This window comes from Anoplophora glabripennis, unplaced genomic scaffold, assembly GCF_000390285.2.
Source record: "Anoplophora glabripennis isolate ALB-LARVAE unplaced genomic scaffold, Agla_2.0 scaffold72, whole genome shotgun sequence".
NCBI lineage: Eukaryota > Metazoa > Arthropoda > Insecta > Coleoptera > Cerambycidae > Anoplophora > Anoplophora glabripennis.
The window spans coordinates 167,723-187,917 of NW_019416536.1; the positions used below are offsets into that span (position 1 = coordinate 167,723).

The following is a 20,195-nucleotide window of genomic DNA, read 5'->3' on the forward strand; positions in this document are numbered from 1 at the left end:
AACTTTGAACTAAATGACCGATATTATGTATCAAGATGTCCGAGATCGCCATGGCTAGAAAACTTTAATATACTGGATGTTTCTTAAAATCGACCGGAATTAATCCCCACATAAATAATTTATCTGGTAATAACCACTGTACCAGTAATTGCCGCTTTATACTTATAATATCAGAAATAAGATATTTTTTTTTTAAATAGCAAATATACCATCTATATGTGGAACCACGTCCGAATATATTTGAAGCCACTGATAAAAGAACGTGCTTCTATAGTTTGGGATGTGGCTGCATCTCTTATTTCTAGATATGTTGTTATGAGAGTTAGTGTTTCTTTTTTTTTTTGTATTATTGGGTTTAATTTTATAGAAAAAGTTTTTTTACAGCATAAATACTACACTATTGGTGAATTTAGTTGTGTATAATTTTTTAAAAATATTTGAATAATTTCAGTTAAAACTATTAGCACATAAACTAGTTAAAAAAATTAAAGGATAAAAAAGCTATAATTTGTCGAAAAATGGTCGTAGAGCAACCAAAAAAAGCAGGTTGAAGTTTCTAGTTTGAGGATTTGAAAGTAAAACATTTTTTAACATTGACCACCACCTTTAAAAAATCATAGGAAATCTATTGAAAAAAATTTTTCCAAATTTTTATTTGATTCGTCCTCTTTGATTGTTGTTCAACAGCTCTGTTCAATGATTTGTCGCAAAGCAAAAATGACCTTTTTGGCTTTGATAATTAATTACTCGGGAACTAATACAGAAAATCTAAGCACGGTTTTGAACACTTCAAAGTATCTTTTATAAGACGTTCTTATCGTTTTTTGATAAAAAAAAATCGATGCAAGAAACTTGATTCCAAAAAAGTAAAAAATTGCGTATTTAACGACCATTTTTCGCTAAGTTTTTAGAGACAGAATACTTTTAGAATTGGTTTTTCTTATGACGACAATTAGGCACTAGTGCAGTTGCCTCCCTTATTTAATGCGCGCTTATAAACGCTCCAACCGTTAGTTTTCAATTTCTAGCACATCTAGACGTCCATAATACCAGAAATTTCTCTAACATCAGGAGTGCCCCATGGCTCGATTCTTGGACCACTCCTTTTCATAGTTTTCATTAATGATATAATTGAAAAAGCTGATGTATCTTATTTACTGTATGCGGATGATGTGAAAATTTACTGTGCCATAAATACCTTTTCTGACTGCTTAAAACTCCAACACTATTTAAATGACACAAGCGATTTGTGCAATTTAAACAATCTTCCCTTAAATGCAGATAAATGTAATGTCATGATATTTACGAAGAAAGTATTTCCTATTGCTTATAACTATAGTGTCAACGGCAAAGTTTTAAATCGACCAGCTTCCATTAAAGATCTAGGGCTAGGGGTTACATACTAAACTAACTTTTAGCCTACATGTAAATGAAGTTATAAAAAGCTCGTATAAGAATTTGGAATTTGTTGTCTGTGATTCAAAATGTTTCACTGATATACAAACCTTAATGCTGCTTTTCAATGCCTTTGTCAAATCCAAACTTGAATATGCGTCATTAGTAGAATCTATGCAAAAAGCTTAGAAAACATTCAGCGGCGTTTTCTAAAATTTCTTTCTCTTAAGCTGGATGGTAGATACCCTTTAATTGAAACTCCTCAAAATGAGCTCTTAAGTAGATTTTCTGTAGTGAGCCTTGAAAAACGCAGAAAAACTCATTCACTGATTTGTCTGAATAAACTTATAAATAATAAAATAGACTGCCCCCAATTACTTGAGCTGCTTAGATTCCATGTTCCCGCAAGGGCAACCCGACATAACAGTTTATTTTATCTACCCACCGCGCGTACCAATGTATTCAAATTTTCGCCATCATATTTCATGTGTAGCAACTGTAACAACTTGCAGAACAGAGTTGATATTTTCAATAGTTCTTATAATTCACTGAAAAATGTATTTTTGTAGCTTGTCAGTTTTCATTCGTAGTTTTGTGTTCAGGAAATATGAATTTATATATTGTATTCATTTTGACTAGTTTTTTCTTTTATGTTTATATGTGTGTACTGTGTATATGTATATGTTTTTTTTCTCTTATTTTGTATCCTGTTTTTGGTACATTTGTTTTTGAATGTTCATGTAATTGCTTGTTTTTTTCCCATCCTATAAATGGTTTCAATACTGTTGGATGGTGTAAACTAAATAAATAAATAATAAATAAATAAAAAATAAATAAATTAGTCGTGAGCTTCGCCGGGCAGGCGACGAAATAATTCCCCGCCGTCAAAAAATTAATACGGCGCGTCCGGAGCCCGTATGTTCAGTTGGAGGATTCGTGGGGCCCGAGGGGCCCTTCCCATTGATCGCGCAGGTAGACCCGGGCCCCTCGCGCTTCGCAGGTAGATTCTCATTATGAACAGAACCCGATTGCTTCGTCCTAAAAGCTTTTAGAGTACGAAATAGGTCCGGAGGAGTTAATCCCGTCCGGCCCTCGTTAATTTGAAATTGAAATTGACAATGGGCCCTCGTAAACTAGTTTGGGTGGACGACAGGTACCTCCTTCGCGCCGGGGCCTTAAATTACACGAAAGCGGGGCGAAGATTGGCGGTTGCGCCCGGTCCGGTTTGTTATCGGTCTCGGGCTGTTTGGTTTCGCGCGATAATTTCGACGCAAATTGGGCGAAATCGGCGAGCAGCCCGTCACGTCACGTCGTTTCGTTCACCTGTCAGATTTGGGTGCTCTCGGCCGATTAGGCGTCTCTATTTCCATGTTTTTTTTTTATGAATCGGCGTTGACTTGCAATAGCAGTGCCGTCATATTTGCGCTGGCGCAAATTCTCAAAAATTGTTCAAAATGCTCTTTTTTACCTAATAACTGAACTAATAACTACTTTTTCGCATTTTGACCGATAATATGTTATTTTACTAAATTCAAAATCGTTTACTATACAGGGTTCTTCACGGTAAGTGGCCTATTAGACATTTCAGGTGAACCAGAGACAATACGACTCTGAAATTTTATTTACGGGATTATCAGATATGCACTCTTCAATGAAAATAATGCCATCAATATAGTACTTCCGGTTATGCCGGAAGTAGCTGTCAACTTCGTTATTTTAAATGGAACACCCTATATATTATTGCATTATAGACAAAATAAATTAAAAATAAATAAAAAAATGTTAAAGCTTCCCTGTACCTACATCTAACCGTTTTCGAGATAATCGACATTTTATAAAAATTTTGACAGATGTAAACGTTTCGAAAATTCCTTATATCTCTCTTTGTTCTGGGAGCTTTCACTTGCTTTTCGGAATACGCAAAGAACATAAGATGCACTAGCTTCCGTTATCAAAATTACCTGAAGAAAATTATACTAAGTGTCTCATTTTTCACGTTACATTTTCAAAACTTAAAACCGACATAACTTTTTAAATTCAAATGGAACACCCTGTACTTTTCTGCATCATATTATAGAAAATAAAATTCTTATTTCACCGATATAGGCATAGGGGTTACAGTTACAATTTTCTCAGATATTTGCGGATTACTTACATATTCAAGAATATTACGTTAAAATATCATCAAATGTGCCTTGAAAGGCAAATATTAGTATTGTCATTCAGTATTCTACAAGAGTATCAAGTACTTCCTAATAAGATTTCCGTCCATTGGGATACTATTATTAGCAACTGCAAGTGCAATAAAGAACAAATAAGCATCATTTCATTAAGAAAACAATGAAATGTAAAGTAACCAAAATGTTAAGTTATAGTAACCTCAACTTCATTCCAAATATCAGAAAATTATAATAATGCATTTATTACCTAGTTGTTTGAAATTATCTATTTATTGTCGTTGCTATTCTTTAAAAACATTTACATCATTAAAAATTAGAAAAAAATTCTAAGAAAACCAACCGAAATCATTTCATGAATTCTTCTGTTTCAGTTGCAAAATACCAAATCAGAAAAATACAGCTAATAATTTTGATTCACGGTGAATGTTCCATGGATATAGAAAAAATTGAAAATATCTTCATTAGAATAATTATTTTGCATTTTTTTGTCGAGCAAATATTTGATACTGAATGACAGTACCAATATTTGCCTTTCAAGTGAGAAATATTTTTAACGTAATTGAGAATGTAAGAAAACGGTTAGATTTAGGTACATGGAAGCTTTAATTTTTGACTTATTTTTAATTTATCTTGTCGATAATGCAATAATGTATGTGGTGTTCCATTTAAAATAACGAAGTTGACAGCTACTTCCAGTATAACCGGAAGTGCTACATTGATGACTTTATTTTCATTGAAGAGAACATATCTGATAACCCCCGTAAATAAAATTTCAGAGTCATATTGTCTTTGATTCCTCTGAAACGTCTAATAGGCCACTTACCGTGAAGAACCCGTATAGCTAGTAATGTCACAGGTAATAAAGGACAGTTTAACAAAAAATTAGTTTCGCCGTATTATTTAGGTAAATCAAAACATATAGTTTTTTATCTGTTGAGCTACGCTTAGAAAAATTTAAAAATCTGAAAGAACGTTCAACTCTACTTAAAAAATGTACTCTTGTTTAGGTCGCCTAATTTGATCGGTTTCTGAGTTATTTGCATTCAAAAGTTTCAAAGTATTTTGTGGTGATTTTTTATTTTTAAAAGACGAAAATAACAGTAACAATTATTGATAATAGTAATAATAACAAACCTTAAGACAAATGCTGGAAGTGTCCTCAATACATTTTACTATACCTACACTCTCTTAAATGTCTCTGAATATGTCTGAAAATGTCCCTATTATTTTTAAATGCATTCGCGGCTACTTGTATTTTCTGCCGCAACTCCTCAATAGAATTAATTTCTTCACGATACACCACATCCTTCAAGTTTGATCATACTGAGTCCAGAGGGTTTAAGTCTGGACTTCTCGATGACGGACTAAATTCACTCTCATGGCCAATCCACCGATGATGAGGAAAATGTTCACTACTGGCGTACTGGCAAGGCAAAATGTGGTGGCGCTCCGTCGCGTCGCCGTGCATAAACCATATACTCTCTCTTAAAGCAAGTGGTACATACATCATCTAGAAGCACTATGGTGAAGAAAGTTTAAATAATGAGGTCCAGTTAGATTGGGTGGTAATTCAAAAGGTACTATGAAAAAAAAGAAAACATGATACCAGCGTTGCCAGACGACCCCATTTTTAACCCAAAATTAAATGTCCCGCGCGGGACAGGCTCAGTCCCGCTTTTCCCGCTCTTGTTTTGTTTTTCTTTAGACATCAATTATTTTCTCCAGGTCTGTTATTAAATAGATATTTCCTGATTACGTCCTTTTTTTTTAGACATCGATTTGTTTCCCAGTTATCCGGAGACTTTTTTTTTAGGCATCAATTATACAAACCCTTAGTATGTCCCGTTTTTGGACGAAAGAATCCCGCTTTTTTATTCAAAAAGTTTCAAAATCCCGCTTTGCCTGAAAAAAAATCTGGCAACGCTGCCTACCTTGAACTTTTGCTGAAAATTCTTTTTACAGCATGCGAATTTTCGGAATCCCACAAATGATTGTTCTTGCAATTGAAAATTTCCCGTCTAGTATAGTCTTTCCGAAGTCAGTTGAACATGTAAAAAAACGCCTGGCGATAAAATTTAATGACTCATAGGCGTCCTAAAAAAGTTTTCTGCTAATGGTAAAAAATTATAATAATTTGTATATAACGTGTAGAAAATTTCTATTATATTTTCATTTGGCCAACAATATATTTTAATTATTTATGTTCTCAAACAATTTTATTATATTGGTGGTAAATTTCGTTTTGTTCCGTTTCAAAAGGTCTCCAAAATGCCATGTTGTGATAATATTAGTAAACAAAATATCCCTCTTATTTCTCCCTTTCGCAATTGTAATATGAATGATTGATAGAAGGTGCCTATAAAAAATTTAAATTACCTGAATCACACCAAATTCTGCATTGCTGCACTGCACTGCTGGGAAATTCATCAACCACAAGTTTTTCAAATATTTCAATGTCGAGTTGCTGCGTCAGCGACCGAACCTGGTACATACTATCAATCTGTTGGTTCTTCAATTGATATCGGAAAAACTATACCTACCATGAAATTTTTTAAATTTCTAACTAATGTTTTTATATCTATAATTATTTGCTTATAATTACCTATTAACACAAAATGCGAAAAAATGGTATCACCAAATCTCGTAAGAAAAGCAGTTTTACTAATATAGCTTTTAAGTTACTCGCTCGTTGCGCTTGCTCCTACTCAAAAGCTCAAAAGTAAAACTTTGCTTTTCTAAATTTGTTGTTTAACGTATTTTTTTTTACTGTTATTTTTTTGTAACTTCAATTTTTATATGAATACCGACTTGCTTATAAATATATAAATATAATGGAATTATCGAAATTGCACTAATGCAAAATTACCTCCTAATGTTGCTTACTTAACGGATATTGATATGTAAGCACAAAAAAAATTTCGACATCAGTTTCACTGTTCAAATTATGGCAATTGGATTAATATGTCTTATTCGAATATTGCACATTTTCGTTCTACAGGGTGTTGAAGTAAAAAGATGTTTTCGATTTTTTACAAGATACTCGATCTTGAAAATTTGTAGTCATCTCTAAGTGAGCTAGTTACATTCCTCTGTCAGTAGAATGTCTAATAGGGTGCTTCATTTGAAATGCAAAAATCGATAAAAATTTAAAAAAAATTAGCACTGAAACCCTTCAAGTCACATAGATTCTACTATGGGCACTTTCAAAAAACAAAGTTTCTCGAATAATGGTCATCTATGGACAATAAAATAACGTGAAATGCAGCTGAGATATAGATAATTAAAAAAAAACGTAGGTTTACGTGCTAGATGAATAGGAAAGTTTTAAAATCAAATAACGAGCACTAAAAATTAAAATTAGAGCGGATACTTTTTTTTCAATGTTTAGAACAATATTTCGTCAATGGAGCGAAAAAAAATAACGAAGCACCCTAGCTAACTTGTTGTGCTCTTCAGAAATCTAAATTTCCATCAACAAATTTTTAAATTAGGTTGGATACTGACAGAACAATGTTTATTTGGTAAAATTTGCTAAGCTCAACCATTTTAAAGTTACACAATAGGTATTAAGATTTTAGAAACTATAGGCCAAAATTAAATTATACAACTATTTGCATTAAAATAGACTAAAATATTCATACTACAGTGTGGTTTGTGACACTTCGTGTAAAGTAACTTTCATCCTTGTAACTTTTTTTAAATGCCTCGTCAGCGATTTTTAATCAGTTAAAGTTTATTCCGAAACAACCTAAAAACTTTCTAATAGATATAATTTGAATAGTCTAACGCAGAAAACTACTAAACATTACAAGACTCGTATAAGTAGTGTTCCAAACAAACTAAAAAGTACGTAGACGTAGACCCCTTTTTTAACCGGCTCGGTCTCGTATTACAGGCGTGCTGGAATCATCTTGCTACGTCTATTAAAACCAACACAATAAAAGGCTGACTAACTTTGACTCCTCGCTTTCTTCTGTCGAGATATATCCAGACGGTTGTTTCGATAATTGGGGTCGTTATATTGCTGGATGTGGCCTTCCTTCGCGAAGGGCAGATTACTGGAAAAATATACAATAGGATTAAAAAATACCGTCTCTCAGATTGCAGCTTGTATAGTCTTATCGCGAAATTGATAAGGTACGAGACATACAAAAAAAATCATAAAATTTTAACAGTAAAGTTAATCTGGTTGTTAAAAGTTAAGTACCCCATTAAGCAGAAATACATCCCAATAGATACTGTTGCCCCATTTATGGTATATTACACGTACTGGCCGTACTTGTCCCTTTTTATATGACTGCAAGTAGTCAAGTCGACGTCCGATCGCCCTTCTAACGGGAACGCTTCGAAACCTGGGCGTTCTTCGGTTGTTTTTGGAGGAACCCGACTTCATGTCAATGTGCCTGTTTCATTATCATATAAATTTTTATTTGGTCTTAAAAATTGTGATTCTATTCATACGCCATTGGCGTCAAACTTATGACGTAAAATAGACTCTGACTCTACTATAGGAAACCTTTATTTTAGTAACGCCTCTCAGTTTCTATGTTATTTATAAAAGAGCAGTAGTATAGTTAACCCATTTGACTTGTGCTTCGCTTTAAGGAGGTATATCGGGTTTACTAAAATGTACAGATGTACTTGAAATTTATATAGCGTATTACCCAGTGCTCCCTCTGTGCGTCATATTTTTTTGAAATTTTTTTTGAATCGATTTTGAGATTGTTGTTGAACGTTGTTCATTTTAACATAGGTTTATATGGCGAAGATGAACGGTGCGGGCTCTTTTTTTGCTCATAACTAAGAAAAAAATGTAGAAATTGTGAAACAAAACTTTTCCATAGTACACAGTATTATCTTATTTTTGATGTAAAACTAATGTAAGTTATGAACATAGTACAGCTGTATTAATTAGAAACAGAAAACAATAATTGCATTTCTGTCTGACTTGAGGATTAATGTGGCAACGTCGTAGCTGACAGCAAGGAGGGAATACACTTGAAAGACTTGATAAAAACGAAATTGATTTCAAACATATACATTTTTCCTAAATCCCATGTACATTGTTATCAACAATAAATTATCCACAACCGATTATTTTTTGTAATGGTTTTAAAAAACTAAGTTAATTAAAAAAGACTAGGAAGCTGTGATATATTTATTGGAATAAAAAATACAGTTGATAAATCCTTTTAATATATTTAATGGTTTATAAAAACATCGTAATCCGTACCCAGCAATATTTAGGGTTACATAAAGTTTTCTTTTCTTGATTAATATAATTAGTAATACTTGAGATAAAAACATATGTACAGAATAACAAAGGAACATAAATATTTCTCAGCAAACTTTATATCTAAAAAATTAGTTATATGTAGTTGCAAAACTTTTGTAACATTACTAAAATAGAAATGAAAAACACGAACAGTGAGTAATAATGTAATTTCTATCACAGAACCTTCAAAATTGCATCCAGCATTTTCTTTGACTTGGACGAGAGATGGGCACGAGTGTCATTTCATTTCTTTAGAACTGAATTAACAATTATTTTCCCGTTGTTTTACCAGTTCACACGATTTACGGATTTTAAATAAAGGATACAAATCTGTGCGAAGATACTACGATATATTTGCTATATATAATAATTATATTTTACATAGTTTACACACAATACATTTTTGAACGCGGACGCATCTTTACCCGAATTTGACGCGCAATATCTCCGATGTCCGAGGTCTGTAGGTGCGCAGTGTGTATAACTGCACTCGATTATTAGCGCTGTTGCCACATCTACATAGTGTTTATGCGTTCATTAAATATAATTTAAAACTACTTAAATATGATATTTTTATGTTGTTAATTAGTCAATATGTATGCTATGTGCATATGAGTAGATTTCTTTGCTATATAGATAATGTTTATTGCAAATAATTTCAATAGAATTTAATTTTTTCACGTTGGTAGCGGGTTTTAGTCCCATAAGAAAAGCATAGGACCCTCCTTGCGATCCTCACTTCCCTCGGACCATACCTCCTTAAAAGCACAAATAAACCTACTCGCTGTCCGTCGAATTCGTCACACTTTTTCAAATATTCTTTAGATTGTGAAGTAAATTTTATGGCGATGACAATTTGAAACACCCTGTATCGTCTTTTAAATAGTAATGGTGATAGCGATTGATAGCGAGACGTTAGAGGTTATGCCAGCCATAAGATAAACTTCGAATTTGACACTTATCAATAACATACGTCTTTATCGAGGTGTTATCTTCGTTTGTGTATTAGAAAGTTCAGGATTCCAATTAATGACCATCGCAGTGGTACATCTGGCGATGGAGCGTATCTAACGAGTTTTGAGGTTATATAACGCCTTCGGGACGTCGTAAAAAGCAAAACCTACGATTTTTCTTAGCGGCGTAGAGGTGTATTTCAGGAGATTATCATTTTTTTTATAAATTACAGATATGATTATGTCGGATATTTACATAATTTTACGCAAATAAACGAAATTTATACCGATAAATATCCCGCGTTTCTACGGGCAGCGCCTAATTTGACGTATAGATTGCCTGGAAGTATTTTTTGTGGTCGCAGTTGTAAAATATTTCAAAAATAATTAGACGCTACACCGGCCCCTGGCCCATTAACATACAAATAGTCTTTTTAAAATGTGGCCAGGCTAATGATTTTCCCATTTCCATAGCCGTCCGCCTGAACCGTAAACCGCATTTTTACTAATGAAGCGGATAGGTAGTTAGGCGTAATTTATTCTTCTAATTATTAATAAATAGCTAGGACGGTCGTTTGTCTTGTTCTTATAATCGCGATATTCAATTAGTGGTGTTCCCAGGACAGCGATTGTTTCGAAATTTTTGTTATACACGGAAACCGTGTTGGGTAGTTTATGGTCTACGGTTTATAGACCCGCGGGGCCTTTTAAATTAGCTGTTTGACCAAATATATGACGAGGTGTGTGCATAGTCTAATCGAGAATCGTTTTTAATCTCACCATTTTAAGTTTTTAGTAACTGCGCTACCGGGTAAACAGGTTAAAACTGGGACACACTGTATAGACCAAGAATACGTTCCTCTCGACTTTACAACTTATAATTGAGATATGCTATTAACGCGAAGGAGTAACGGCAACAGCGCAATAGAGTATGACTGAGGTTAGGTGGGGGAAATTTAAATAAACGTTTCGATACACAAATTAAATTGGCTATTCAACGTGTGTTTATTTGTGTAATTCAATTCGATTGCAACGAATAATAAAATAAAATGAGAAATTTTCAAATGCAGAGCAGTGCAGTACTTTGTCCCATCTGTTCTATGTCGATTAGTCGATGCCCTCGAACGGTGTACGGAGGTTGAGGCTGCACAATTTTCTGTTCATTAGCTTTTTTCCTCCTTTTGCCATTTTCTCTTCTAATTCTCAAGCACTAATACTTTTCGTCACAAATTTTCCTTTCTACCGACTGTGCTCTTTATTTTATAGGTTAAAGCAATCAGCTGTGCGATACAAGGTATTTCAGGATTAAGTCGACAAACTTTAGGGAGATATTCCTCATAAAAAAATAAGAAAAAAAATCAAGTATAAATTTTTTTCCAGAGACCATTCATTTTCGAAATATAAGGCGTTAAAGATTTTTAAAAAAATTCTATTTTTTAAATAACTTCTAATTGAAGAAGGCTATTTAAGCCAAATTGTATGTACACTTTTTGTCAATAACGAACTGTTCTATCTAAAAACAGCATCAGTTTTTATTTTAAGTAGGGCCGTATTAATTGTTTTATAATTTAATGAGTCTGAGTCCTCATAACTCCGCCACTGGTTGCTTGCGGGACTTCTACTTCTACGGAAAAATGGTATCTTATAAGACGATGTGTCATGCCAAATTTGGCTTAAATAGCCTTCTTCATTTAGAAATTATTTAAAAAATTCGAAATTTTGTAAAAATCTTTAACGCCCTATATTTCGAAAATGAAGCGTCTCTGGAAAAATTTTTTTCTTATTTTTTTTATGAGGAATATCTACCTAAAGTTTGTCGACTTAATCCTGAAACACCCTGTATACATGACAAGAACTGTCAACTTACAAATAATAAACTTGTTGCCAAGTTTCTGTTGCAACTCATACTTATTGGGTAAAAAAATAATAGAGAAATGGAAATATATAATTATAATTATTTTTTTTATCTAGTCATAAAGAATATTTTTCTTTGCATTGACAGCCATAATTATTTAACACGGTAAGCATAGCCCCTCCGCGTCCCGCTTCACCTCCCCCCGATGGAGCACCCGATCCTCCTTAATATTTTCAACGCATTACGTGGAAATAATAATTAGTATGTTGTTAAACGTAGCATGTTTTGATCGATGGTTGAAACGTGACACTTTGGATCCTCCATTATTAATACAAGCGTAAAAGAGCGGGCGTCTTTTTATCTAATCTTTTTGTTTATACCTAAAAATAAATATGGAGAGATTAGATAGTTGGTGTTTGGTAGAAATTGCGATAATCCGGTGTTCACTACAGACATTTTAATATTGGACATGTTCGTACAACATTTTTATATATAAATCATCTCTTTATGTCGGGTGTTCGCGGTATTAGTTCAGCAATTGTTGTTTAGGTATTTTATATGATGTTATTTTAGTTATAGTCCAGTAGGTGGAGGTGGTAAATTTCCACAAACCCTAAATTGTTTTTACAAATCGTTTTTTCTTTATTTGTTTGTCTTCAATATCTCGATTGGATCACGAAAATGCAAAATCATTTTTGTTTTAAATGAAATTTTCTACGAGATAGCGTCGCTCTAATGTGTTTATTGACAATTATGACAAAAATCGATGTTTTTCTTCAAATTGTATCAATTTTTTCTAATCAATTGACAATTATAACAATTTAATACTTACCTCAATTACTGCCGATGGAGATTTACGAAGAGAGTGTAGTTCGGCAAACAAAGAAAACAACAGAAGATGAATCACAGTTGAGTATCGAACTATACAGGGTGCTTCACAAATGGTGACCAGAAATGAAACCTCGTATTCTTTGGTGAATTTTAAGGGGAGTCTGTCCTATAAAGTTCTTATCTAGGACGCTTCATTAAAAAGATACAGGGTGTTAAACTTCAAAAAATATTTTAAATTTTTTTAAATAATTTAAAAACTAGTAAGTAAGTGAAATAATTTGAAATTGATCACATGTATTTACGTAAACAAAATCTGAGGGCATTTCCTAAAATTTGCATGCTCCAGTGGCGGAGATACAGGGTATCGGTGGCATATTTTTCTAAATAAAATAATGCGCCACTACTTTACGGTAACAACCATGATATTTTCGGAATAGTCTTTCAATTTTCTACAATTTACTGTTCTCTTATGTTTTTTGAAAAAAGCCTGTTTTTCAAGTAAATCTTTAAAAACGAACTGAAGCAGCTAAATTTTAGAAAAAGGCCGCAGATTTTGGACAATGTTTACATAAATACGTATTACCAATTCCAAATTATTTCACTACCTAGTTTTTAAATTATTTAAAAAAATTAAAAAAATATTTTTAGGAAAGACTCCCTTTAAGTTTCACCAAAGAATACGAGGTTTTTGGTCACCATTTGTGAATCACCCTGTATTTAGACTGCTAACAATGGACGGGGCTAAATCGATGTCAGATCTATAAATTTGAGGAGTCATATACAAAGTGTGTCACGAAGAAGGCCCAGTAGGATTACGGAGTATCTCAAAAAGTAATCAAAATTGAAATCTGAAAATTTATATACAAGGGTTTAAAAAGATCTATTCAATGACTTTCTCACACTTTCGGTTATACCGGAAGTCATCATCAACTCTGTTATTTCAAATGGAACACTCTGTATATTTTTGCATTTTTTAATTCTAAGGTAAAATCTAGACTAATAACTAAGTTTTCAATTTTCGAAAAAAATTGAGAGATGCAAGTGATTTTGAAAAATAGAATAACTCCGACATTTAGCTTTATTTGTTAATGAAATTTGACATGAATAATTTAAAAGGAATGGGATTCAACCAGTTTGTCAAATTTGCAAAAATTCATACAGGTGTTTAAGAACGTGTGACCAATATTGTGACGTTGAATATACTCAAATATTTCAAATGGTACACCCTGTATATTATTGCATTAATGGATGCACAATTAAATTAATGAACTGTAATTTTTATTATCGTTATACCTTCATCCAAAACAATAATTCAGTATATTAAATTAAAAAGGGCGATGCTTTAATTTAGATAAACCCACCATCCTCGTAGATTTTTCTTTGTTGAAATCAATAATTTCTAATTTACACAAGAACTGTTAACTTTGGGTATAAGGAACTATAGTATCATTTTAAAGTAAATTTAATTCTGCATCCATTAATGTAATAATATACAGGATGTACCATTTGCAATTTTTGAGTAAATTCTACTTCGTCACAATATTGGCTATACGTTTTTAAACACTGTATAATTTTTTGTAAATTTGAGATGAACTGATTGAATTCCATCGCTTTTAAATCATCCATGCCAAATTTCATTAATAAATACAGCAAAATGTCGAAGTTATTCTATGTTCAACATCTTTCAATTTTTTTCGAAAATTGATAACTTGAAAACCGCCACTTTTTAGCTTATAGTACCTCATATGAAAATAGTAATAGAATTTTCCGTAGAATTAAAAAATGCATAAATATACAGGGTGTTCCATTTGAAATAACAGAGATGATGATGACTTCCTGTATAACCGGAAGTGCGAGAAAGTTGACACTATTTTCATTGAATAGATCTTTTTGAGAAACCCCTGTATACAAGTTTTCAGATTTCAATTCTGAATTACTTTTTGAGATAGTCCTACTGGACCCTCTTCGTGATACACCCTGTATAATTAAAAACATCGCAAATTATGTTATCATATATTTGCAAAAAAATGTGGCGGTTTGATTAAATTTTTGAACTTCTTTTCGCTCCAAGCGCTGTTTATATTTCCATTTTTTTTGTGTAACATGTTTGTTTAGTGTCGTACGCGTCTTTAAGCTGACTTAATGTTTTTGTTTAAGGAAAAATCCGGAAGTGGAAGTTACAATTCTACCAGCAAAAATGTGCAACGGCCTGACCACAGTCCCGTCTTCGGTAAGTAAAAGCTTAAGGGTACATATTTAAAAATAAATCCAAAAAAATAACACCTGGTATGAGTAGGCCAATAATATCCAGTAGTGATTAATAAATAGATAATAATAAATTAATTAAAGCAAGTTAAATGGAAATAATTATAGTAATGTGTGTCCCGAGGCCAAGTCGAGGGTAACAACCCTTACGAATAAATCAAGTGGTTCTTGACGGCGTTTGAGGGGATTTGCTGCGTTTCTTTAGAGATTCTTTCAGCGTGTTCCGTGGGGCGTATCCGGCCCCGCAGCCCCCTCAGATAAGAGTCCAAAACACCATAAGAGATTACACAAAGGCGATTATCAGCTCTAATGGCACCTTTACGGCGTTAAAATAAAATCTCCACTTCTATAAATACCCCTACCTGGATGTTACGTATCGCATTCCTCCGGCGAGGATTTGGACTTGGTCTAACTAATCGTTTATTTTGGTTACGCGGTGGGTATAATTCTTGTTTGTGTACAATTATTTATTTTAGATGGATTTTGTTTTGGTTACGCCGCTCGTTTGTTTCTTATTGAAAAATCAGCTGTTCCACCTGGAGAATTACCGCCTCGAAAATATTCCGCTGGTTTGTTGATCCGTTTTCTGTTCTCGGAATTCCAAAATGGGGGATATTTTATGTAAGATACCATGACTGGACAGTAAATCTTACAAACATTTTCTTATTCTGTGTTTGTCGGTCGAGATAGTCCATCTGATATCGTCTTCTTGCAACAACATCGTTTTCTCCTTACAAAAAGCAGGCTCTGGCCATATCAACTCTTTCTTGGATAGGATACCGCACTCTTGTAAGCTATCGAGAAAAAGTTATTCTTGATAAAAAGTTTTGCTTATCTTGGGAAGCCATGGGCATTTGGGACTGCTGACACCGATAGCTCTACCTTTCTAGGCCTGCCTCTGAGTGTTACTGCATGCCTATTTGGAAATATCTGTAAATAAAGGTATGCAGATCCAAAACACGAGACAGAAAAGCGCTATTTACGGCCACAACTATTCATCTCTTTTCGTGTAGTATGTAACCCGGGGGCGATTCCAGAGGTTGTCAATAAATTTTAACAATTTCAATTACTATGTGGTTTTGCAGTTTCAAGGGTTTTTATTATTGGAAATGCTTATTATTATTGCATTCTGCATACTATAAAAAATCCTGTCCAAGTTTGTAGACACCCTGTATATCTATTATTCGGTAGCAGCGACCTAATTCAAATGCAGTTCTCTTGAGACGATTTACACTGTCGTCCGGTCCTGTAGCCCATAACCGAACCACACACCCTGTCTGGACGTACAGTTTTCGAACAAGGAATCTAGTCTAAGTGCTCCTCCCTTTACATGATCCTAAGCTAGCCACGCACCCAGTAATGTAAAGCAGTAGGCAAGACAACATGCCGTTGTAAAGCATAAATCGCTGCTAGAATGATCTTTAGTTGCGGCTAGGTAAATTTCATTGATAGACCACGGCGGATCTGTTTTGAGGGGGATGTGAAAGGGGGCAAACAAATTTTTTCTGGATTACCTTCAGTACAACTCACATAATAAAAGTGTAGATCCCTAGATCTGGGCGAGGTCCGGAACATTTTCAAAATTACAAAAATGTTTGAAAAATTTAAAAACATGCCTATTTTATCAGAGTTTTTTACTTATATCTTGGAACTTATGCATTTTGGAAGAATATTGATGAGGAAAAAAAGTTTTAGAATTGAATTTTGCACAATATACTACAAGTTAAAAATGTTTAAATTTAATAATAAATAAGAAGTGGAATTTATTTGTGGAAGGGCAAAATGTGCTGTGACTTTTAGACGCCTTCATTACAGCTATCTTTCCCTATCGCACGGATTTCTATGACTTTCTTTATCGCTCTCACGTAACGGTCGATGAACCATGGGGACTTTCCGACCCTGTATCTCGCGTTTCGATGACTAGCGTAATTTTGAATTTGTTTATGATGGGAAGTTACATGTGGATCCATCCGCTTTAAGCAGCGTTTCATACCTTCTTGGAAGACACCTTGTTATAGTCTGTTTGCAGATGCGTTATTTACTGCTCCGTACAATAATAATTCCAGATACTCATCAGAAAGAACCCGAGTTGTTGGATTTGCCATTTGTTTGTCACCACAACCTTCGATTGTTTTTCAGATGAGATGCGATAGCTCGAGACTATTCATCTGTTTCATTCAAATCCAGGCGATCCGTAGAAGACAAAACGTCGATTGTCACAGACTACCTGTCGACAAGTCGGATCTCTATCCGAGTTCTGTGACCGATGTCAATTGCGCAAATTTCACAAGCACATTTCCACATTTCACATCTTTTTTCATTCATATTTCTATAATAAAAAAACATACGCGGCCCATACTGCGTTGATGTTTCATAGCTGGAATTGCCCTTTAAGCCGGTGCATAATTTCAAACTGCTGCACATTCTTTCCTCTAATGGCAAATCGGTGATGTGCATATTCATTCGCTCGGTGATTAATATGTACAGCAAGAGCAAATACTTATATAGTTTGTCATCGACTGAGGCTCAGCGGATTGCTCGAGTCATACAAAGTACGCTGTGGTGAAAAGCTCGACCTGTTCAGATTATGTAGTGTTTGATTTGGTGCGCATTGGAAAATATTCGTAGATTTTTCTAATCGCGTTGCGGTTCTGATTCACAAATCTAGAAATGATGTAAAACGCCCCTGCCATAAATTTGTAAGGTTCCTCATCGTTTGGTGACTTGTAAATTGAAATCGAAGCAAATGTCATGCGAACCGTCAGACTTTGAATGTCATCTGGAAGGTCTATTTTCATTCAACCTCTGTTACTGTAGACGAAATGTTGTTTATTCAGTTTAATTTTCTAGTTTCTGCTCGACATCTTATGCTTCGTCTAATTCCGTAACTTTGCCTTTGTATTTCTTAAGATAATTCCGTAACTTTGCCCTTGTATTTCTTAAGATAACCAAGATCCCAATGTATCGACTTGTTGAACATGGCGTTTTTTTCTTGGAACTCCCTGTAGATGATCGCACCTAATACAATGTTATGAGTATATACGAGTACAGGGCCACTATACAGGGTGTCTCATAATTAGCTGCCAACCCTGAACAGGCCGATTCTATGATCAAAACTAAGTAAAAAAGTTCATATGAACATGGGTCCAGAAATGCTTCCTAAGGGCACAGGGACCCATTGAAGAGGGAGGAATGGAAATCACTTTTTTGCAATATCTCTCAATCGCGTTGTGATAAATGAATGAAATTTGGTATACACAGCTAAATTTTGATTAGCATTTTGATGGACTAATCCATTTATTTCCACAAGGTCCATTGGGGTGGGTACGGGGGGCCCTTGGTACTTTGCGTGTGTAACTTTTTCATCTTTGACTTTTTAACAAATTGGACAGCAAATTCCGTTTTCCCGAACTGTTTTACGTTAAAAAGGTACTCTTGTTTCAAATCGTTATCTTTAACGGTTTCTGAGAAAATCGCTCTTGAATTAATCCCACTTTGGTCAAATTCATAGTAATTTAAACAATGTCATTATTGATTGACAGTTTGTATTATTATTTAACTAAAATAAGTTACACAAGTATAAAATTGAAATATTATTAGGAATTAAAAGAACTTTATTTTAACTCCTATATTTCAATTTTCTATTTCTGTGTTACCCATTTTAATTGAATAATAATACAAGCTATCAAACAATAACAATGTTGTCATGATATTACCTGTCACTGTATTTCTTTTGTATTTCACATTTTTTCACTCTCTTTCAAAATAAAAAAGTTAATGGGGGAGTCAAAATACAGGGTGTCTTATAATTAGCTGCCAATCCTGAACAGGCCGATTCTATGATCAAAACTAAGTAAAAAAGTTCATATGAACATGGGTCCGGACCTGTCACTGTCACGACCTACCATGAGTAATTAGGCCTCTCACGGCCTAATTAGTGAGATTTAGTTAATATACCTATACGCATTTTGGACCGTATCAATGTCCGATATGTCAAAAATTATATAACTAAAACTGTAAATCCTTACATAATTGAAAATAGGCAGAAATGTCTGAAGGAGTTCTAATTAAAATATGTCTTGTTTTCTTAATAAAAACCTTTTTTTTGGTTTTTAATAGTATCTTGCTTATTGTTAGAGATCGACCCAACAAATCCTATACGATTATACTCGACAGGGAACGTTCTATCCAAATATGTAAAAATATACAGGGTGTTCCATTTAAATTAACAAAGTTAACATCCGCGGCCATTTTGTTTGGACTTCATTTGTTTTTCCACAATCACTTTAGAAAAATTCATAAAAAATTGTGCCACTTTTGTATTTCATATTTTTTTATACCTCTTACAACAAAAAAGTTAAAAGGGGGGTCAAAATATAATGAATCACCCTGTACATGATAAACTAATGTAAAATTTACATTATTTTTGCTCAATGAAATTCACAAGTATTAAAAAAAACATTTTCTGGTGAAATATTACAAAAATTTTAAAGTTAGTAAAATAAAAAATCACGTGGTGTTTCAACAACCAATCATAGAAGATCCAGGGCCTCGTCAGCTGCTGGCATGTCTCGATAAACTATCTCGCACCTGTGGCTACGCAAGAGACATTTTTGTCGCATTCATTTAAAATCTTTATTTGCGTCAGGGAGCTATTAAAAACCGTTCAATTCGCCTGGCAATTTACACGTATTTTCAATATTAATTAATAAACATGCTATACACATTTTAGTATGCCTAAAGTATATTTTTTGCGTATATTAATTAAATATATCCGGGGGGGTCGGGTCATACTTTCAAACGGACAAAATAGTCTGGGATTTTTATTTCTGAGTTATATAAATGCTAAAATAAAAGATTTAAAAAAATCCAAGTTGCCTAGAAGATATTTTTTGGTTTATTTTTTTGCAGATGTCACATGCTGCGCAGTAGCGAAATAACCGCAAACGCTCTGCCTGACTCACGATTCCAGGTTCACCCATTGATGAAATACATTTTTTTTATTATTTCAACTTGCCTAAAATACATTCCCTAAATTCGTCGTCAGCTCTTCGACCAAGGAGAGTACAGTGCTACCAACTTTCCATCTACTTTACGCGGAATTTTTTTAAGCGACAAATTCCGGATACTTTTTTGACAGAATGTATTTCATCTTTAAAATCGGTCGTCGACTTGCGTTTTTTTGTTCACGTCCCCGGACTCCCGCTCACGTTCTCGCGGAGAACGAAGCATCGAAATGATACGAGCGTAGCCCCACAACCGCCCATTACGCTCTCACATAATTCATTTAAATGAGGCTACACAACGAGGCATCACTCGGTACGACGTATGAATGTAAACAACGCCGGAATCATACAAAGTATGGCATTAAATTCGCGTTTGCGGCCGCCGGCCAACGTGTAATTTCGCGTCGCCGGTTGCATTGCTGCCCGGTTCTAAAT

The 20,195-nt window shown here is 34.0% G+C and overlaps 1 protein-coding gene across 1 annotated transcript in view; it reads left to right on the plus strand.

The window, feature by feature from the left end:
- Positions 1 to 20,195, plus strand: part of LOC108909011 (protein pangolin, isoforms A/H/I/S-like) — a 149,282-nt gene that overhangs the window by 2,497 nt on the left and 126,590 nt on the right. Inside the window, exon 2 of the mRNA XM_023454887.1 lies at positions 14,647 to 14,719. Coding sequence (XP_023310655.1) covers positions 14,647 to 14,719 — 73 coding nt within the window. The remainder of the gene's footprint in view (positions 1 to 14,646; positions 14,720 to 20,195) is intronic.